The 23,418-nt window shown below is 37.3% G+C and overlaps 1 protein-coding gene across 1 annotated transcript in view; it reads right to left on the minus strand.

The window, feature by feature from the left end:
- The window catches only part of KDM7A (lysine demethylase 7A), an 85,853-nt gene that overhangs the window by 10,334 nt on the left and 52,101 nt on the right, over nucleotides 1-23,418 (minus strand). The window contains exons 4-12 of the mRNA XM_061198807.1: nucleotides 21,523-21,683; nucleotides 19,537-19,678; nucleotides 19,060-19,246; nucleotides 17,686-17,848; nucleotides 14,138-14,225; nucleotides 12,755-12,861; nucleotides 9,552-9,643; nucleotides 7,198-7,287; nucleotides 458-667 (exon numbers count right to left, since the gene is read on the minus strand). Coding sequence (XP_061054790.1) covers nucleotides 458-667; nucleotides 7,198-7,287; nucleotides 9,552-9,643; nucleotides 12,755-12,861; nucleotides 14,138-14,225; nucleotides 17,686-17,848; nucleotides 19,060-19,246; nucleotides 19,537-19,678; nucleotides 21,523-21,683 — 1,240 coding nt within the window. The remainder of the gene's footprint in view (nucleotides 1-457; nucleotides 668-7,197; nucleotides 7,288-9,551; nucleotides 9,644-12,754; nucleotides 12,862-14,137; nucleotides 14,226-17,685; nucleotides 17,849-19,059; nucleotides 19,247-19,536; nucleotides 19,679-21,522; nucleotides 21,684-23,418) is intronic.

Genomic DNA, 23,418 nt, shown 5'->3' on the forward strand with positions numbered 1-23,418 from the left:
CTGAGAGGCTCTCTGACCACCTTAGCTAAAGCAGCCAGCCACCCGAGCCCCTTTATTCTCTGGCTCTACTGCTCTCTTTCTTCATAACATTTGTTACCTGAAATTATATTATTTTAATATCTGTCTCTGACTTCGATCCTTCCAACTTGAGCCAGGATGGAAGCTACAGCAGGGCAGGGACTTAGGTTATGCTCACTCTGGTATCTTCTCCAGAGCCTAGGAGAGCATGCGGCACTTGGTAAGCACTCGGTAAACGTGTCGGCAAACAGATGAGATCTGTTCGTCCTACTTCTACACTGAAGCATGTCCCTGTCACAAGCAGAAGCGCTGCTGACCCCTACAGCACTAAGCAAAGATCAGACAACAAGAACGGCCGGACTGTTCTCTTTCTATAGTCCTTCTGAAGGCCTTTCAGGAACGACCAAGTCTCTCGTGTGACCATGGAATGGAAGCTTGCCTCTTCCCAGGGACACATCTCCAGTCTTCTGAGCACCTCCCTCGTGTGGAGCTCCAGGATGTCTAGGTTAGAAGGAGTTCGGACATTATGATCTCGAAGTTTCCGCATCCTTCGTCGGGAATGGTATGGGGAAGCTGCTTCATTTGAGGATCGTGAAACTGGACATACAGTAGGAATTCCCTGAGATTTAACTGGTTTGCCGTTTTCCTCCTTTAAGAATGAAATTCAGGGTATTTTTATGACAAGCCCACAAACATACCTGACTAAATAATCAGCCATAAAAATATTTTAGAAAACAAAAAACATTCAGTTTAATCATATAAACAAAAAACACCAAATTATAAAACTTGAACAGCTTTGCTGAGATCTTTTCCCCTTCTCTCCCCAACGTAATATACTGTGAACATATTTCCTTGATTTTCAATATCATTTTAAAGGCTGTGTCGTATTCTACTGTAGAGATATGGCATAATTTATTGACCTAATATTTAATGGCAGTTATTTAGGCTGCTTCCAGTTCTTCCCTATGATGAAATTCTTTCACATACGTAATTGCATAAATCAATAAATGCTTTTTAAACCAAAGTCACACATCTATGTAGCTTTAAAAATTAAAACTCTATAAGCATATCATGAAAAGCGCAGTCTACTCGTCCCCATCTGATTCGCTTTCTCCAGAGGTAACAACTTGCAAGTTTTTAAACATTGTAGTAACATACACAGAATTTTGTACCACATAATATATGTGGTAATGTATACGTAATTTACCATTTTAAAGTGTAAAATGCCACAGTTCAGTGGCATTAAGTACATTTCACATTGTTGTCTAACCATCACCACTATCCATCTCCAGAACTTTTTAATCCTCTCAAACTCTTAAACAATAACTCCCCACTCCTCCTGAGCCCCAGCCCCAGGCAACCACCATTCTACTTTCTCTATGAATCTGACTACTCTAGGAACTACATGTAAATGGGATCATACAATATTTCTCCCTTTGTGACTGGCTTATTTCACTTAACACAGTAACTTCAAGGTTCATCCATGTTGTAGCATGTGTCAGAATTTCCTTCTTTTTTAATGCTGAATAATATTCCATTGTATGTATATACCACATTTTGTTCATCCATTCATTTGTGATGGACATCCGGGTTGCTTCCACGTTTTCGATGCTGTGAATAATGCTGCTATGAACATGTGTGTGCACCCTGCTTTCAATTCTTTGGGGTATATACCCAGCACTTCCAACTCTTGTAGCTGTTTTTTTGTTGTTGTTGTTTCAGTTATTTGCCTCCAAATGTCTAAAGAACATGTTTAAACTGTTATTTCTTGGTTTTTCAGCTTCAGACATTATTGAATCCCTACTATGCAAGATAAAGTCTTAATCTTTGCACACCTCTCCTAAAGGCACACACACTTTCTCTTCCTTCAGTATTCAGTATTTAAATTGGACTCAGTGAAAATTATTTACAACCCAGTGCCATGTAACATACTATTATTACCTTTACTTTCTTTTACATCCTTTGACTTTCCCTTGAGTTTATAATTGCCTCATCTCCATCTGTTTTGTTTCCTATGTATTTATCACTAATTGATCCCCAAATTCCCACTAGAAGAAGGCAAACATTCAAACACATTAAGTAATTTATCAATCTTTATATTTTTCTTTGGAGACAGACCTCCTAGACCGGAAGGCCTGATAAAGTACAAGATGCCGAGTTAAATGTGAATTTCAGATCAACAACTGTTATGGAGCCTTTCATTCTCCTGGTCCATCCTGGACTAGCTGCACTCTGGGCCTGCACATGATACCAAAGGCCATTCCCGACCTGCTCCCATTCTACCACATAAAGCTGCAACCCCCGCCCCCCCATCTCTGGCTGTCACTCCCTACCCTTTTCCCCTCCTTTATTTTCTTCAGAGCACTCCTTTACTCCTGAGACATTAAAATATTTACGGCCAGCCTCTTCCTACTAAGCTCCACGGGGACAGGGCCTTTGTTTTGTTCACTGCTCTATGCCCATTCCTGATGGGACACAGCACATAGTAGGTACTCAGTATTTGCTGGAAGAATGAATTCCAGGGCTGCTCCTTTTTCGGTTTACTCCCTCCCAGCACATCCTCTAAGAGTTTCCTGAGAAAGGGAACATGGAGGTAAATTGTTTGAGACCTTGCCTCTCTGACATCTTTACCATCATATTTGACATAGCTTGGCTGAACGCAGACCTGTAGGTTGGCATCCCTCCTATCCCAGAATGTTAAAGAGTTTACTTTATTGCCTTCTAGTCTGTAATGTTATTGTTGAGAAATCTGATATTATTCTCATTCCCAGTTCTTTGTATATGACCCATACTTCCTTCTTTGATGCTTTTTAGGATATACTTCATTACATGTATTCTAAAATGTGACCAAATGTGCCTTTGAATAGGTCTTTTTTCACTCACTGTACCAGGCATGCTGTAGAGTTCTCAATTTGGGAAGGTGTGTCCTTGAATTCTAAAACATTTTCTTTGATTATTCTACTGATAATCTTGTTTTCTCTGTTATCTCTTTCTGGAACTCATATTATTTTGACAGTGATTGTGTAAAACGACCTAATTTTTCTGTCCTATTTCTGTCTTTTTTTTTTTTTTTTTTAACTTTAGGAGAGATTTTTCCAACTTTATCTTCCAACCATTCTACTAAATTTTGTTTCTATTTTATTTCTAATTTCCAAGAGCTCCTTTTCTTTTTTCTTTGAATGTTCCTTTGTTAAAGCTTCCTGTTCTTGGGCTTCCCTGGTGGTGCAGCAGTTGAGAATCTGCCTGCCAATGCAGGGGACACGGGTTCGAGCCCTGGTCTGGGAGGATCCCACATGCCGCGGAGCAGCTAGGCCCGTGAGCCACAACTACTGAGCCTGCGCGTCTGGAGCCTGTGCTCCGCAACAAGAGAGGCCGCGATAGTGAGAGGCCCGCGCACCGCGATGAAGAGTGGCCCCCGCTTGCCGCAACTAGAGGAAGCCCTCGCACAGAAACGAAGACCCAACACAGCCAAAAATAAATAAATAAATAAATTAATTAATTAATTAATTTAAAAAAAAAGCTTCCTGTTCTTTTTTCATGGCAGTACTATTTACTCTTTTCTCTCTTCAGGGAATCAGTTATGTTTGGGTTTTGGGCTGAAGACTTACTTGCTTATTGATTGTTTCCTCTGAATACTTTTTTTTCCCCTTTTTATCTGTTATTTTTGGTCTTTGTATTAAAAAATTTTCTTGGCTTTCTATGCATTTTCAAAGGGAAGCATTAAAAAGCTAACTTGTTTCAAGAAATGGTGCTAAAAAACTAGATAAAAATATGGGAAAAAATAATGCCTTAATTTACCTTATGCTATGTATAAAATTTCAAGATTGGCCATTTACCTAAATGTAAAAGCTTCTAGAAAAAAAAAGAAAGTATCTTCAAGACCTTGGGTGGGCAAAGATTTCTTAGGACACACAAAAAGGTACTATTTATAAAAGAAAAAGATTTTATAAATTGGACTTCTTCAAAATTAAAAATTTCTGCTCATAAAGACACCATTTTTCATACGAACTATATCTCAAGGGAAAAAAAGTTAAAAAAAAAAAAAAACACCATGAAGACAATGAAAAGATAAGCCATAGGCTGTGGGTAAATATTTACTATTATATATATGTATATATCTCATATATAATATATATCATCCGAACATACATGAATGAATGCATGCCAAAGGACAAAGAACTTGTGTCCAGGATATATAATAAACTCCTACAAATCAATAATAAAAACAACATAATTTTTTAAATGGGCAAAAACTTCAAACAGATACTTCATAAGGGAAGATATACAGACAGCCATGCACACAAAAAGGTGTTCAACATCATCAGCCTTCAGGAAAATGTAAACTAACACCACAATGAAACAACATTTCATATTCTCTGCAATAGCAAAAATTAAAAAGACTGAAAACACCAAATACTTACTGGCAAGGATATGGAACAACTACAACTCCTATACATTACTGGTGAGGGTGTAAAATGGTACAACCACTTTGGAAAACTGTTTGGCAGATTCTCATAAAGTTAAAAATTCATTTACCCTATGACTTAACAACTCTACTCCCAGGTATTTATCCAAGAAAAATGAAAACATATATCTACCACAAGACACACAAGGTTGCTTATAACAGTTTTATTCATAATGGCCAAATCTGCATATAATCCAAATATTCATCAACAGAAGAATGGAAAACAAACTGTGGTATATTCATTTAACCGAATACTACTCAGCAATGAAAAAGAACTACTGACACATGCAACATGAATGAATCTCAAAAGCCTTATGTTTAAAGAAGCCAGACACAAAAACACTATACGCTGTATGACTGCCTTTATCTGAAATTCAAAAATAGGCAAAATTAATCTATGATATAGCAGGAGAGGTCAGAACAGTGGTAGCTATGATAGTCAAAGACTGAATAGAAGGGGGCAAGAAATGACCTTCTGGGGTGACGCAGATGATTTTTAGCTCAACTGGAGTAAGGGTTACACAGGTATATTCTTTTGTCAAAACTCGAATTGTACTTTCATGATCTGTGCGTTTCACTGTATGTAAAAAGGAAAAAGCTAATTGGGAGCTCTGTGTGAGTGGGGCTTTACCAACTGATGGGTTTCACTACAGGAATCTGGGTTGTTCCATTTGAAGGTTTCAAATTGTCAACATCAGTGGATCTTCTTTTTGGCCTGGGAGGTACAGGCCAGACTGCCAGTGTTTGGGAGAGCCACATGGAAGAAGAATCATTCACTATGTAGATTGTCACTTAATCCTCTTGTTTTCAGTATGGTACCCATCTCCCTCAGCTGGGTTCAGTGGCCGAAGTCCAGTCTCAAGTTCAACCTCTAAAAAATTAAATCTCTAGTTTCTTGCACGTGTTAAGGCAGGGATCTGGAGGTCAATTTATTTCTTAAATAGACCTTTAATCAATCCTGTTTTCAACCCCACCTCCACTCTCATATTCAGAGGGTCCTAGTTTCCCTGATTGCTGAACTTTTTGAAGGTTTTACTGTACAAATAAGATCTGCTCTGGTCTTCTCCCATTGCCCACACAGGTTTCAGCTCTCTCTGGTCTGTTAAGTCAGTTACCACTTGAACATTTGCTTTCCAGCTTCCAAAATTTTGTTGGAGTCTTCATCTCTATTATTCTCTTTGCCTTCAGGGGATATTGCTTTTTATTCTTTTACTATCATTTTTGTTCCAAGAGGTGATAGTGGTAAACAGGTATGGTCATGTACAAAGTTTAATTGGATTCCTCTCATTTACTTTATTAAAATAATGCTAAGTCAAGGGATATTCTAGTTAGAAAGCATGAACTATTTACACTTCCTACCAGCAGCACAAAGATAAAGAATTTTATCTTTGCCAATTTGGTAAATGATCATTTGAAATCATAAATTACGTGGCAAAATGTACTTGAATACTTTTTCACATATTGAGAATATTTTTCATATTTTTATTGGATTGGCCATTTCTATCTCTTCTTTGGTGAAATACCTGTTTATATTTTTCTTTGTACATTTTTCTACTGCCATTTTGCTTCCTTCTGTACTCCCTACCCTCCAATTAAAAAAACAAAAAAAAAAAACCCCAAAACAACAAAAAAACACTTTGTTGACTATTTTTGTCCAATTATTCTTCCAGGTATATTTTACCATTTTCAATTTGTAATACTAATTTGGAATTGACATATTTCAGAAATGACACTCCCATTTATTCAACTATAGTTTTATTTCTCCTAGTAAAGATTTATAGTTTTTTCATATAGACCTACACCTTTCTTATTGAGTTTATTCTTAGTTTTGGTTGTTATTATATATGACATTTATATATTTATCCATTTACATATATATTTAAGATTAAATATGTGACTTTTGATTTTAAAAATCCATTTATATGCAGCTCTTCAAAAACAGAAAATAATTTCCTACCATATCTGAACATATTCAGAATTACATGAAATACTCTATCCAAGGATATTAAACCCAACATTTTAATATTTCTTAGACGTACACCTCTTTTCATTCCCCAAACACAGCCCTAATCTGAGCTGTATCAGTTAGCCGCCATTCCTCCACTTAATTTCCTTTCAGTTCAAGCTGGACACTAACAGAACCACCGTCCTCAAGAATTACTTTAATTAAAACCCCCTTTCTTTAATACCTAGAATAGCTCCTAATTAATAAATTAAAACACCTAATCTCAGACTTCATGGGCTTTTATCAAAGGGCATTTACCTAACCGAGTTGCTGTAATATTTTCAGTCAAGTGGATCTCCTTGCCCCACCCTACTTGTGTCATCCTTCTTTCCAATTCAGTTTCACCCAGCACTTACTCATCTTACCTTTTCTCTTTCTTTCATTTCTTAACATGTATTCATCTCTGCATTGCAGAAATGAATGAGATCTGAAAGTTTTGTTTATGCTGTATTTTTTTATTTTTGGAGTAACCTAAAGAACCTGAAGTAACCTGGTAACTGCTTCCTTATTACTTCACTATGATACAATACTCCAGATTTCTCTGTAGGACTTTGGGAGCCTGAAAACCTGAGACTCCTTCCAAGACACAGTGCATTCCATTTCTTCTAAGAGTGTCAGGGCTTTCCAATGTTTGTAGTGTGGTGGTAGATCCAACTGCTTCTCAAAGCAGATAGTAACCAGGCATTTAGATGATAGTTTCTACTCTTACCTCTATTGCTCGAATTACTTTAGAAAGTTCTTTAATAAGATGTCCAGGTCTAACATTGTCTGGAATTTCAAAGGCATGTTCAGATACAAGCTGTATTTGGATTAACAAAGATAAGACAACCAAAGTTACTCACATTTTAAGATGTAAAAACTAATTTACTAAATCAATTTTCTAGATTTTACAGACAAGGCCAAATATCCACAAGTCAGGTCTCAGAGCTCATGTGGTTGGTTTCATATCTTCTAAGGAGATCCTTATTAACTCATAAAATCCTCTTACCCTGAGTTAAAAATGGACTTGTCTTACTGTAAATTTTGTTCTATATGGACTCTACACCTCAAAGCCTACTGTAATTCTAACTACTACTATAATTAGTAAAGAAACTAACTAAATTTAATTCATAATACGTAAGGATCTGTAAGGGGGAACACAGGCACTAAAATAATCCTAGTTTCTCATGGGAAATCTAATTCGCAAAGTTTTTTTTCTTTTCACATCGAAAGCGAAATAGGAAAAAGATCCCATCCACAGGAAAGAGGAATTAATTGGTGAGTTACCATATCTACTGGACTGCAAACTGCTGTCATTATTTATTATGTCTATTTCCAAATATTAATCTGTACATCTAAGAAAGTTTTGACCTTTTAGGCGCACTTAACGTACTAATTGTTACTTCTGCTTTACATCCTCTCCTTGGTTTAGCATAATCTGTTAAAACAAACTAATGACATCAAGATACAGTTGAGTACTTTACGAGTGTTAACTCGTAAATCCTTTCAACAACACTATGACAGAGATACTATTAGGACTCTCACTTTACAGTTGAGGGCCTGAAGCACAGGTTAGCGGTTTATTAGCAGCATTGCTAAGGCTTGAATCCAAGCCTCTGACTCCGGAGTTCACGCTCTTAGCCACTATGCTAAGCTACTTCTCATCTTAGAGCAAGGTTTACAGTTAACTGCAAACATCATGCTTTTAAAAGGGCACTTCAAATGCAATGAATTAACAGTATGTATTATTGATGAGTTTTACTGTGCATCAAAATCACCTGCAAAGTCTGTTAAAAACAGAGGTTCAGATCCTACCCCAGATCAATTAAATCAGAATCTCTTGGGAAAGCAGCAGGGAGTTTATTTTTAAAAAGCTCTAAAGGCAATTTTGATAAACACACAAGTTTGAGAACAACTTGTCTACAGCCTTCAGAAGGAAAAGAATTACATGGTTTTTGCAACATATCCTTTATTTCGTTTTTATCTTTTTATATACTATATACTTTTGTAATCTGTTTATGCCTTTACTTGTCATTTAGATGATGACATCTTTGACATTGGAAGACATGATTTTTATTTTCCTGAATGCTTCCACAGTGCCCTTACTCTTAATGGATATGCAGCAATGAAGTGAAAGGGAGCATAAAATTATTGGGAGGGTAACCTATTAATTACTGTCTCCCAATATCTTTTAAGAGGGGGATTTTTATTTCAGGTGGACATTTGAGAAATTAGCATGGGAATGTATTTTCATCAGCTCAACTATTTATCATTTATTAAAACATTGTGTGTAAAGTTCCAGGAAGGAAATGAAGATGAGAAAGTCCCTGTTTTTCAAGAGCTTATAAACTTAGACAAGAGGACATGGACACATTACTTTCTGGACATTACTTTTAAGTCCACTGGCACAAGAGATACGCTATGGACGCATAAGGAAAGGACATACTGCTTCCAAATGGAGACCTGGGATGACCTCTTAGAGGTGGTGGGATTCAGATGCAAACTAGACCACATTTTAGGGAAAAATGGAAATCTCCTGCTTGAACCCTGACCTCTCTTTTCCTTCGTTCTTACATAAGACTAGCAGAGGGATAACAGCATAGGCTTTGCAAACACAGAGACTGAGCTTTAATCCTAGCTCCACCAGTTGTCTTGGGCAAGTTCTTAAACTCTGAACCTCAGCTTCCCCATATGTAAAATGGGGATACCAAGAGTACCCCAACCTCATATAGTTGTTTTGAAGAGTAAATGAGTTTATGAATATAACTAAGCACAGTGGTTAGCACACTATGTGAGCTCAAAGTTATATATTATTATTCTATATCTACATGTTCATTTCTTAGTCAATATCCTAGATATACTCAAATTTACTTTCTTTTTGAGGTTAAAGAAATACCTAGGTACTTCATTCTCATAAATATAAACATAAACCAGCACATTTGTATATACTGTCCAATAAAATGCAGGTTGTACTTAAAGCATGATTTCCACTCCTTCTACTACTCCAAAATAACATAAGGACTCTGTTTTCCTCACCCTGCCATGTAAAAATTAACAATTATTTCACCAAAGACAACTACTTACTTCTTTTTTCATCCATAATTTTAAAGCAGTATGCAGCGCTTTCACTCCCTGTACTAGGTAAGTCTGAGGCTGGAAACCATCTTCTCTCAGTTCTGTGGCAATGAAGTTGAGGGGGAAAGGAGTTAGTGTTCTGTGACAAAGGGATTAACTTTAGGTTTTGAGTAACCACCAAATATCAAACAAGTTAACAGAGAAATAATAAACAATCAGTTGAAAAGGTGAGAAAGAAAAAGAAACAGTATTACATTAAATGTAGTTGTACTAAATGCTCCAGTTAAAAGAAAGCTCACAAACATAATGCTGAGTAAAAGACAGGTCACAAAAGAGCATCAGTAGGAATCTACTCGCACGAAGTCTAAAAATGGACAAAATTAAACTATTTTAGTTAGTGACACAGTGATAAAACTGAAGAAAAGGATTTCACAAAAGTCAGGATGGTGGTTCTCTCTAGAAGGGAAGGAGGAGGGTGCAATGGGAAAAATAACTGGGCCTCTCTAAGGCAGCAGCAAGGCTGTTTTTGCTTACTTTGTAGAGCTGACCTGAGTGATAGCTGTATAATTCTCTGAACTGTACGAGAGAGTATGTGTACACAGTGTGTGACCTACACAACTGACTATGGGCATGACATACCACATTATTGTAAAGGCAAATACACATACACACAAATGTTTTTTCTGGGTTTTAAAACCAGATTTATTATCTAAAACTCATGCAAAATATATTAGATGTGGTCTAAAATTCAGGTAAGGTGAAACAAAAGCAAAAGATCTCACTTCTGCTCAGTGTTTAATTTACTTACATGAACCCAAAATTGGTTCACTGTTTTATTATTACTAACACTAAACACAGTTAAGAGTTTCATATAATCCACACTTATTTAACCCATCATATAAACCTTATTAACAGCCTGAGCTGGAAGATAACAGGCCATAGTAGAAAGTTAAAGGGTCAGGGATAAAAAAAACAACATAATGTGGGGTAACAAGACCACCATTCCTGCTTCCAGGATGAATCCTAAGACAATGGCAATTGGTATAGTGGTCATCTGGCTCTAGCCTTAGTGGGACTGGACTGACTCACTAATATTGCCAGGTAGCCTGTACTGATATAGTTGACAAAATGAAAACATTTTAAAACCTCACCTACAAATATCCTTTTACAGTAATCTTTTTTTTTTAGGTTTTTAATGTATAGGTTCATGTTCTCAGTCAGACCTCAATATTTCTGAACTCTCAATGGCCTAAAACAAAGGTTAAATCGTTATTTTAAGACTGAACAATTTGCTGCTTGTGGCTGCAAGGGGAACAGCAAGAGTTTGCCTTTTAGATAAATTTTTAATTTGTTCTAAAAAGTCGACTGATGAGCCCCTCTTAGACATTAAGGAAAAAGCATTACCCCAGGTGTGTATGTGTGTCAGTGTGTCAGTGTGTGTGTGTGTGTGTGTGTGTACGTGTATGTGTTAGTGAGAAGAGAAAGGTGGAAAAAGTGCTCTGAATTTTCTGAATATTGAATTACCAATCTCTTATCTGGAGAGTTCAGTAATTGGGTTCTATTTCCAGAAAATAAGGACATTTGTAAGTGTTTTTATAAGTGCTCCTATTTTCCCAGGCTTCTACTTGAATAGGAGACTATGAACTTTACTGTCCAGTATTTTACTGAAAATCATATACTGCAACTCTATGGGTCTACTGTGACATTCCCGCAGCCAAGAAAAATACGCGAGAACACTACTCCTCCCCATCCATGGGATCCCGCCTCCATCCTGCACAGCTGCACCACTGTCAGGACACCTACCTCTAAGCAGCGCTACGAGGTGTGAGTGGGGTTCTACTGCTCTTTCCTTCCAAAGAAAGTGAGCTTTCCCCAGCCCCCCTTTTAAGGAAAGAAACCATAAATGATCTTTATCATTTAATTCCGTGCATGCCATCCTGAGAAATAAGTTATTGGTTGTTTTTTTTCCTTTTACCTTTTCTTCTTGTGTAACATTTAAATGGGGGAAAACCCCAAATGTTTAGACTAGACTTTATTGTTTAATCTGTTTATATCTCTTCTTCTGGGAGCTAATTATAATAGTAGTACTGGGACTTCCCTGGTGGTGCAGTGGTTAAGAATCCGCCTGCCAATGCAGGGGACACGGGTTCGAGCCCTGGTCTGGGAAGATCCCACATGCCACAGAGCAACTAAGCCCGTGTGCCACAACTACTGAGCCTGTGCTCTAGAGCCCACGAGCCACAACTACTGAGCCCGCATGCCACAACTACTGAAGCCCCCGCACCTAGAGCCCGTGCTCTGCAGCAAGAGAAGCCACCGCAATGAGAAGCCCGTGCACCACAACAAAGAGTAGCCCTCACTCGCCGCAACTAGAGAAAGCCCGCGTGCAGCAACGAGACCCAATGCAGCCAATAAATAAATTAATTAAATAATTTTTTAAAAATAGTAGCACTACTGGCAAACTGACTAGGAAAGTTAGACAACACAAAAACCAAATGGACTGTATTTTCATGGGCATAAGTGCACGAAAAGCAAAAAATAGGTAAAAGTGGAAGTTACAGTGAGTCTCCAACTTGACTGCTCAAAGGTTATTAAACCAGTAATAAAACATCAAAATCTGAAATTCCACATAAAAGACGTACCTTTCAAGTTTAAAGGGATATATTTCCCCCCTCCCTTGAAAAGAACCATTTTTCTTCAACTATATATGCATAGCCTGACACTAGTTGGTTTGTGCTAACAGGTGCCTTATACTGGTCACATAATGGTCATAATGGTAATGGCACAGACACCACCTGATTCACTCAGGACATGAAAATTATTCCCTCGATTTTTTAAAAGCAAATGTTTGGGAACAAATACTAGGTAACAGTCCCTTGGCTTCAACTGCTTTTTTGTTAGTGAGGCACTTTCACGTGCCTGATAATGTGTGCAGATGACTAGAGTCCCCGGTGAAAGGAACATTTATCAATATTACCTGTGTGGTTCTGATGCAGCTCTTCATATATCTGATTTTTATGCCTATGGACTAGAGATTTGCTAATTTGCTAAAAAGGTTCTGAACAGAGGAAAATCATGCATTTAAAAAACAAAATAGGGACAATAGCCACACCACATTTTAAAAAGGACCTCTCTTTCTATGAGTGGCTTTTAGTGAATTTAGAAATATCATGCATCATATGAAACAACAAAATGTACAGATTATTTATTACCTTTTAGGGTCTCCAGCAAGTTTTTGGCTACAAACCAACATATGGCTTCAAAGAAAGGGAATTTGAAAAGATCTGGTGTTTTTAGCCTTTTTTCCATCTCATAACACCTAAATAAATAAAAGTTGAAGAAATTTAATATTAATATTAGCATTTCAAAGTTAAATGGAGACAACCAACTTAACTAAAATAAGCAGCCCACGACGTATAAGACCAATCAAGTAGTGCACATCGCTCAACACCACCACACGTGGGTAAGACTGAGCTATGATCTTACTCAGGTCTGCCCTTAACAGATTTGACAGGATACTGAAGAATTTACACTGGTCTTCAAAAAGATCACCCCTTGGGATCTGTAGCCTAGTTTTAACAGAAGGAATTTTACAAGGGTTCCACTATAATAAATAGAACGATGTGTTTACAGACCAGCTCCCTGTGTTGGACAGCACTGCAACACCCTCTCATGGCATTTTCTTTAGGCTCTACTAAGCATTCAAGCTCAGTACCACACTTGGCAAGGGTCAAGGTGAGAAGACGGAAACCACAGCTAGCCACAGGGTGAGTCTTCCGTGGGAGTCCTTGCAGCAGTCCACACAGCCAGGAGCTGTCTTTCCCCAGGGACAGCTCAGGTCCAAAGAATGAAGATTTGCACTTGGCAAGTGTGGGAGCTGCCCGGGCTTAAAGCTTCATACCCCCCCTAAGAGCCAGAATCTCTTGTAATAACTCCACAGATGCATGGCTTCCGGGGCTCCCCAGGGGCATGCCAAGTTATAACAGTCACACTCAGGAGAGCCCAAAGACACGGTTTCCTACTAGGTATTTCTAGTTCTGCCAGTACCGATGTGGTTTATCAATCAGGAATCATTTTACCATAAGCAATGTTGCCTAGTAACATTCTTCTCTCATTAGGCTACCAGGGGAAGTTATTACCCAAAGGTCAAATTCTCATGCAGAAGGGGAAATAGCTGTTAATCCTTTACCACAGCAAAATTAAAGCAGGTGTTTTGACAACAATCCTAACTTAGGGTTGCTCTGCCCCAGCACCATATGTCACACCTGAGTCTGACTGGTTTTAGTTCAATTCCCTCACTGTAAAAATAGCCAAAGGAGAGCCTATCCATTTCTACAAAATTTTGAAATTTGGGGAGATGTCTAGTCTCAAATTGAATAAATTATTCTTTTTGTTTTAGATTAGAAAAGCATCAAGGTGTTCTCCTGTCAAAATTTTAAGACAATACTTCTGTTAAAAGTTCCTAATAACTTCTCAGGGCCTATCTCCATGAGATCTCAATTAAGTATGTTGCTGAATTTTTTTTTTTTTGACTTTTAGAACTAAGTCCTATTTAAGAAAGGACAAAAGATCCTTTAAATACTGATGACACAAACCTGAGCTGCATGCCAATGTTCAGGTTGTGCAGAAAGTTCCCCCCAAAAGCCATACAGTCCTGAGAAGTGAGCACAGCATGAATCCACCCTGAAATGGTTAAAAGTATATAAATCAGTGATTTTTCAATATTCAAACCACACAAATGTGATATATACCTGTTTTAAGAAACACAAAATATCAAAATCAGTTTACCTCATACTTCAGTGCTAGAGAAGCTAATGTCTTTTACCATCTAGAGGTTCAATGATTCAAATATGTATTAAATGCCTATTATATGCCAGCCTCTGTGCTGTGTTTAAGATAAATGGATTGACCGAATTAGACAAAATTACAGTGCAGGATAGGTGAAGGTTTTTGTGGTCGTTGCTGTTTCAGTTTTTTAGTTTAAAAACACAATCTACTTTATATTAAAGATTTTACTCTGAGACAAGTCAAATCTGGTTAGAGTGAGGCAAGCACGTTTTCATTAAATGAACAATGGGATTGGCTGGGCGCTTTGCCTCCCTAGTGTCATCCTGAAACAAGTGTCCTTAGGGACCAAGCAGAGGAGGATCAGTGGAACTGAACCTGGGACCTTCCTCTAAGAAAGAAAAAGTAGATCACCCACATTTCATTAGGCAGGGTTATGGTCCTATAAATATAAATGTTGGCAATCAAAATGATATTTTCCCGCAAAGTCAAAATGTTTTCCCATAAAAATGTTTCAAAGTGAGGCTCATTTCTGAGATGATGTTAAACTTTTGAAAGAAAGGTCCGTAGACCAAACATAAAGACTTCATATAAACATAAATAAATATACACACATACGTTTGCATGTAAATACTGACTGTTAAAATAGACAGATCCCATTTTCCTTATACTTTTCATATTCTGATCCCTCATTGTGCTGTAACACAATATCAAAAAACTCCCCCCCAAGACTGGCTTTCAAGTGGTGACCATGTGTGTGCTCAAAGGCACAAAAGCCTTGAGCTTGACCCTGAAATCACAAATTTGAAGTCTCTGTTGGCTTCAAATTCTGTAGATCAGTGGTCCTCAATGGAGGCAGTACTGCCTGTAGAGTGTGATCTGGACAGTTTGGTGGGCTTTTTTGGTCACAGTGATCAGGAGGCACTACTGTCATTTCGTGAGCGGGAGCCAGGGATGCAACATGCAGGACACTTCCACACAGTAAGAAATTGTCCTCCATTAGTCAGGACTTTCAAATTTCTGCTGGGCATTCAGATAGGTACAAAATCTGTTATTAACTGTCTGAGCCCAGAAACTATAACTCCATTCATATGAAACAAGGATCTTTTGCATGGTTTTGGCACAATTTTCCAGGAATACAACTAGGTAGCCTGTAAACTGAAGGAAGTACATCAGTTGCCAACTACCTTGGCGGGGGGGGGGAGTCACACTATCTATGGCAGCAGTTCTTCAAATGTGGTCCCCAGACCAGCAGCATCAGCCTCAGTCGGGAACTTGTTAGAAATGCAAATTCTCAGGCCCACCCCAGAGCTACTGAATCAGAACCACCGGGGTTAAGGCCCAGCACTCTATTTTAATAAGCCCTCCAGGTGATTCTGATGGTCAATGAAGTTTGAGAACCATTAATCTACACCAAAGCTACAGACTTTGAACTACCAATTACACACCTGTACTGGTTAGCTAGCCTGTGCATCATCCTGACTTCTAATGCTGCCGTGCCTGAGCAGGGACATTGTAAAATGGTGTTTTATTATAAATTACTTTTAATGTCTTCTTTATATTCTAATTAGGTCATTACATCAATTGGGGGGGGGAATTACTGGTGCAGGAGGTTATATTAATGATAAATGTGAATTCAAGATTTTTGAAGCGGGCATAACAAAATATTTGTTATAAAAGGGAGCTTTGGGGGGCTTTAAGGGAGGGGCTTTAAGGGAGGAGCTTACCCCATTCACAGTGAAAATATTGATACGTATCTAGATTTATAAATTCTGATAGTTCTAGGCATTTATTCATTCATTTGCTCAACACACACTTCTTATTATATACTCCAGAGGCAAGGTAAGAAAGCAGGGCCTGTAACAGATCCTTGCAAACTGTGTAGCCATTAAGGTCATCCAAATCAGAAGAACACAATTCTCAAAACTACTGACCTGGAGAGTCCATACCCTGCATTTAGTCACGTCTCAAAATGACAGACCTGATACCTATACTTGAGGCTATAGCTAAGGCTGGTACTCAATCCCTTTCTACGGTCCCTCAAAACAGACTCATTGCCTCCTAACTGCCCCAGGACAGCTGCCCAGATTCTTACAGCAGGCTTGGGCCTTTGACATCAATGTAGAGCTGACCAGTTAAAATTGAAGGGAATTTCATCAAAATTTTATGCAAAGGACATTATCAAGAAAATGAAAAGACAACCCACAGAATGGGAGAAAATATTGCAAATCATATATCTGATAACGGGCTAGTGTACAGAATATATAAAGAATGCTTACAACTCAACAGTAAAAAGACAACCCAACATAAAAATGGGCAAAGGATTTAAATAGACATTTCTCCAAAGAAGATATACAAATGGCCAATAAGAGAAATGCTCAGCATCATTACTCATTAAGGAAATACAAATTAAAACCACAATGAGATACAAGTACTTCACACCCACTAGAATGACAAAAATAAAAAAAGATAATTACAGTGTTGGTGAGGATGTAGAGAAATTGGAACACCTGTACATTGCTGGTGGGAATGTAAAATGGTGCAGCCACTAGGAAAACAGTTTGGCAGTTCCTCAAAAAGTTAAACATCATTAAACCATATGACCCAGCAATTCCACTACTAGGTATATAGAACCAAGGGGAATGAAAACAAACCTCCACACAAAAACTTTCACACAAATGTTCAAAGCAGCACTATTCATAAGAGCCAAAAAGTGGAAACAACCCAAATGTCCATCAACTGATGAAGGGATAAATGAAATGTGGTACATCCATGCAATGGAATATTATTTGGCCATAAAAGGCAATGAAACATGATAAGTGCTACAACATGGATGAGCCTAGTAAACATGATGCTAACTAAAAGAAGCTAGATACAAAAGGCCACGTATTATATATGAAATGCCCAAAATAGGCAAATCCACAGAGACTGAAAGCACATTAGTGGTTGCTAGGGGCTCAGAGGAGGGGAAATGTGGAGTGACTGCTAATTGGCATGGGGTTTCGTTCTGAAGTGATGAAATGTTCTGGAATTAGATAGGGGTAGGGTTGCACAGCCCTATTAATCTACTAAAAACCACTGAATTGTACACTTTAAAAGGGTGACTATTATGGTATATGAATTTTTCTAAATAAAAATAAAAGTGAAGGCAAATGACATAAAACACAATGCCAAAGCAAGTCCTAACTACAAGAGAAGCCCTCTAAGGCACAAAGAAGTGAAAAGTCCAAGATCAGAATCATCTCTCGGGCTATGCAAAACTCCTTTCCAAACACGTTAAAGTCAGAGATTTCAATCAAAAGCTGACTCCATGTGATGAGTATCCACTATGGGGAGCGGGATGGGATTAAAACCTTACCTGTAGGAACAAATAAGGTATGTCCCTGCTTTACCACACATTTGTAGCATTTATCCACCTTATCTCCAAAGAACACTTCACTCTGGGTCACAGATGAACTCCAAGATTCATAGAGTGCCAAATTGTCATCTGTTGGCTTTATCAAATAAAAAACCTTCTCGCCCTAGGAGGAAGTAATCACACTATTTTTGAAAAAGGAAATGCCATTCTTAGGATGGCCTATATTGATGTAATTTCCCAATACAATGTTCTAAATTAAATTAGATAATTATCAGATTTTTTAAGGCTCAAAAAGACATATTTCACATACCTGATCAATAGCTATTGCCCTTAATAAGCATCTTCAAAGGAGCTAAGGCTCCCCCTCTCAAATACGACAAGGGGTCAATAAAGTAGTGATGGAGAAATAGTTACAAGAGAGGAGGGTAAAGAATCACAAACATCCTACTGATCTCATTTTCAAGGTATAGAAGTAAATACATGTTAATAGGCCCCAGGTTACAGAGAGTCATCTCTGAAACTTTGCCCTTTCTCCTAAGACATATAATAATACAATTATTTTTAAAGATCTGTGAATAAACTTTCTTTAATGAACTAACCCTTTGCTTTCTCATGGAGGAAAGGAAGAGGAGCTCAAGGGCACAGCATGAAACATAGTCCAGAGCATTGCTGATGCACAGGCATGTGATATTGACAAAGATCTGGTTCTAGATCAGCACTGCCCAAAAGAACCTTCTGTGACGATGGAAATGTTTTATATCTGTGCTATCCAATATAGTAGTTATAAGCCCTATGTGGCTACTGAGCACTTGAAATGTGGTTAGTGCAAATGAGGAACTGAATTTTAAATTATATTTAATTATTTAAATGTAGCCACATGTGCCGAGTGGCTACTGTACGGAATAGCACAGTTCTAGATAAAGCAAGGTGAATATAAGCTCCTGAGGAGAATTCGTATTTTTATGGGCATTCCTGACTTATCCAACTAGCTGTCTTTAGCCTGACCTTAAGGTCAGAAGCAATTATTACTATAATTTTGCTCCTTCTCAGGTATTAGATTCAGGGATTAACTGGTAATTAACTAGGGGGAAGAAGAAACAAAAAGAGACAAAAGGCTAAAAGAGATTAATTTATAAGGTGGGGGCAAAAAAAGGGAATCTATATAAATTAAGAATTCATGGCTCCTCCATTACTTGGGATTAAAAAAAGAAAATCATAATGCTTCTTTAAGTATTTAAAATGATAGCTCCCACTGAAAAAGTACAAAAAACTTCCCTCTTTACAAATGTCATTTATAGCAAATGAATATACCCGTGGAAAAATAAGACTGTATGTTTTTGTGATTAAGTGAACAAAGAAATACCCCAAGCTTACCCAGAGGACATGGTACCAAACTGAAGTCCCACCAAAGTCAATGTGGAAATCTGTGTAGCTGTCTTGAACTCCCATTAAGCAGTATTTCTGAACAAATGGCTTGGGAAAGACTGAATCATCAGGCCAATAATTTTCCACCCAGGAAAGTTTTCTGGCTATATCAGGAACCTCCACCAATTCAGACATCCTTTAAAAAAAAAAACACACACACATACACACACACCCACATCATGCAAATTAAAACTTCTTAAAATTTCATCTCCCATCTCAACCCAAACCAAGAAATTAACTGGAACTCACAGCTAGCAGCAATACTTAAAGTCTGAGGGAACCAAAGCAAAATTTACAACATAGCTGTATTTTTTATGTTTTTTTATGTTTTTTAATAATTATGTTTTTTACTAAAAGAAATTCATCATTTAACTACATTTTAGCTAACACTCAGAAGGCTAAACCAAAACGTCCAGAACTACTCACTTTGTATCTGAAAATTCAAGGCTGATCACATTTAACACTTTTGGTCTGTTAGGATTCATGAAGTATTTAACATAATTGTGAAGTGTCATTTTGCTGTCTGCCTGCCTTGCCACATCAATGACATCTATCACTTTGTCACCACCTGCAGAGAAAAATTATAGTCTTATTATTGGGCTTAAGAATTTCATCAATAGATGCCCTAAACAAAAATATTTTAAAGACCATATTTACTTGTATGATAATTAAGCCATCTATAAAAACTATATAGCCTAGACAAAGATTCTTCCTATATCCTTACTTTTTAAGTCCAACTGGAACTTTTGAACAAAGGGATGATTTTTGAAAGAAAGAATAAAGCAATTAAGACAGAGCTGCATAATTAACACTGAGTGTAAAAAGTTATATGTTTACAAAGCTTTCTACACACCAATGATTTCTTGTGCAGCTCACAACAAAAATGCATATTACATTGGTAGGTAAGAACTGTGCCGCATTCCTCATGCATAAAATAAGGGGACTGACTTTTCCCTTTCACTTCTTTAACACCTAAGATTCTGAGTCCATCATTTTGAGAAACCAATCGGTCATTGGGGAATTAGTGAACAAATTAACCAGGACAAACAATTTCTGCTCGCCTGGTAGTGTCTTCTCTTCTAATATTCTGCTTCAAGAAAAAAAATGAGTGGTTAGGAAGCAAAAACCAGTTCATATTAGGGCCTGTGAAATGAGTTCTGAATTTGGATTAATTTACAATTTTCCTATAAAATCATGAGGTATTGCTTGCTCAACACTGCATCACCCTAAAAAGCATAATTAGTTTTACAATGTCCTGTAGGATAAGGTGAAATTCAAAATATGGCAATACTTAATCTGAAATAGGAAACAACTGACATTTTCTTACTTTAATGTAACTTTATATAAGTTAAGAAAGTATTGCTAAATAGACTATTTTATACTTACGAGGCAAAACAATTCTGTTAACTGAAGCATTCCGCGTACTAAAAAGTTAGCTATCAAGTAGTATGAACGTTTTTCCTACACTTACATTACACTAGCCACTTACTCTACAGTGCTATCTATGCAAACAGGTTTAGGTGAAACCTCAGCCTCATCCTCTAATTTACCAAATAATTCAAAACTAGCTGAATGTGAAGTCAGACAATTTAATTGGACTTCCTCAGTGAAACAATTATCAGTGTCAACCAATGGATCAATAAAGGGACAAGTTCTCAGATACTTCATGCTCAGGAGATAACATACTATAAAGAATAGACAGTTTGAGTCAAGATAGATTTGAGATCTAATCCTCAAATAATCTCTATCTATTTCGTTGACAAGGAATGAGACCTACATAGAGTCAGCTTTATCTCTAAATACCCTGATGCGAATGAAAAAAGTGACTGAAAATGTCAACAATATTGCAACAGATGAAGGGTCTTCCACCTTGTTTCTTATACCTTTCCGGGCCTCAATATAAAAAATTAGGTCCAGACATCGTTAAATGGCAGTATCACCAAGTCGTTAATATAAACACAGGTTTGAAAATGAGCTCCTCTTTTTCACAGCCTTTCTCTAGGCAGCAGGAGGTCACTAAAGCAGGATCCAGAAATCTTGTACCTGAATGCTGCTACAGAGGCCTAGAACCAACCCGATTTCCCAAAGCCTTCTTCCTCAGTCTGTAGCTACCCCTCCATAATAACTGTTCCTAAGCAAGTATCAGGAAATTTGATGACAACAACACCACCAAAAGCAGTAGGATGAGGTTGAGTAAATAAAAATATGCAAAATGTTTTTTTCTGTCTTTCTGAATGTAGGTCTGCTGAGAGAAAAATAGTTTTCAACATAGGTAATACTGAATTTCACTTTTCCTGACCCAGAAATGGAACTAAATTAACATCTATTCATTCAACTTTTAGTATTTTTAGGATAATACCAATTTTACTTTTACCATGTTTTCCCAAGTAATTAAAGGAATCAAGTTCGTACCTACATAACGTTCCACATCCATAACAGAAAAAGTAGGTGGAGGGAGCCTGAGTCCTAGATCATCTAATTTGGGGACCATAATAGGGACTTCAAATCCATGTTTCTCCAGGTATCTTTGTGTCAGCTGGCTGCCATGCATCTTTACAATGATTTCATCGGCACTAAGGAAAGCGTAAGAGTAACATGTCATCTTTGTTGATAAGTTCAGTTAAAAAAGATAATCTGATAATGGGTTAATTCATATACTATATTATTATCTACATCAGTGGTTCTCAACCTATCATACCTAATCCTCCTTTTTATAACAAATGTTTTATAAAGCCCCTTTTAGTATTCTAAAGTAAAAGTCATAGATAATTACTTCAATACTACATATAATTGGAAGAATATATATGTATTATATAAAATGCCTTAACTATAACAAGAGAAAAAACAAATTAGTTTCCAGCAAAATACGTATTTCAGTATGTAAATGTTCAGGTAAACAACACTAGAAAATATAACAGAATAATAGGATGCTTACAATCAATTGTAATGAGTGGTTGGATTTAAAAGTAACAAGATCAGAAGCCACTCAATACAAGCTGCATAGAAAACCAGAAGAGCAAAAGGGAGGGGGTACAATAGAATAAAAGCTGGTTACGATAAGTAAAAACAGACCAGATTTTATCTGGCTATAAAAGTCTACACAAATATTTGTTAGGCATTGCAAAGTCTCACCAGACATAGAACAATTCACCTTGTCCTGCACACTGGGGGATGACTAGCATCTGTGGTCCCTACTCTTTGAGACAATGTCCAAATGCCCCAACTCCTGGTTTCAAAGATCTGCTATCACCAGTATTTAATAAATTTTAACACGCAGTCACCTTAAGCCACTAAAAAGGGTTGCTGAACCTCCAGCTGCCCTCTTTAATGATTAACACGTTCTAGGCATTACACTTAAGTGTGGTTTGTCTGTCCCTTTTCACTATCCCCTATCTAATCATAAATCAAAGATCTCTTTAAATGGGGATATTCTAGATTTTATCTTCCAATTGCTCACAGAATGCAGCTACTATACATTCAAAGTTAAGTGCAACACTTGCATCATAGGTTAAACACAACAGTTTCCATTTATACAGTCAGATCTTTAACAGTCTTGATGTCATCTGTAGCCTAGGTGTCAAGGAGAAGACAGGAGAAACTGGGTCTCTGAATTACTAAGCTCAGATCGTCCCACCTTCTCAATAACAGAAGGTCAGTTTAAGGCATAAAAAAATCAAGACAGACTTTTCTTGGATAGTCTTGTAAGTGGAGGGCTCAGAGCTCCTTCACCTGACTCACTGAGTTCTGTACTGCCTTTTATTTTCCCCACAAGCATCCACAAGTGTTCCTTCTTCCCCAACCGCTGAGAATTTAACAATTCCTTAAACTCCAACCTAAGGGAGAATCTTAAATCACTTGTACTCCTCCATCTTAAATGTCTGGTGCTTTACCTCCCCCCGTTGATCAAAAATATATAGGTACAAGAGCTTAAAAATACAGGCACATCATTAATTACAAGAGGAAAAAACTGGACACAAACTAAACATACACCATAGTGGGACGGTTAAGTAAATTACGGGATATATTTACATACACACAACACGCACACACACACACACACACACACACAATTGCATACTACACAGTAGTTAAGGAGTGAGGTAAATTTGTGTATACATACAGAAATATATCTATTAAACGTAACAGTAAAAAAAGCAAGTTGCACAACATATGCATAACATAACCCCATTTTATTTTTTAAAATCAGATGTATATATACATCCATACACCTATACACATAATTGTTTTAAAAGTTATCATTTATCTAAAAAAAGGGTCTCAAAAGACTTTGTCTTAAAGTGGGAGGGT

The sequence above is a fragment of the Eubalaena glacialis genome, chromosome 8 (assembly GCF_028564815.1).
Source record: "Eubalaena glacialis isolate mEubGla1 chromosome 8, mEubGla1.1.hap2.+ XY, whole genome shotgun sequence".
Taxonomy (NCBI): Eukaryota; Metazoa; Chordata; class Mammalia; order Artiodactyla; family Balaenidae; genus Eubalaena; species Eubalaena glacialis.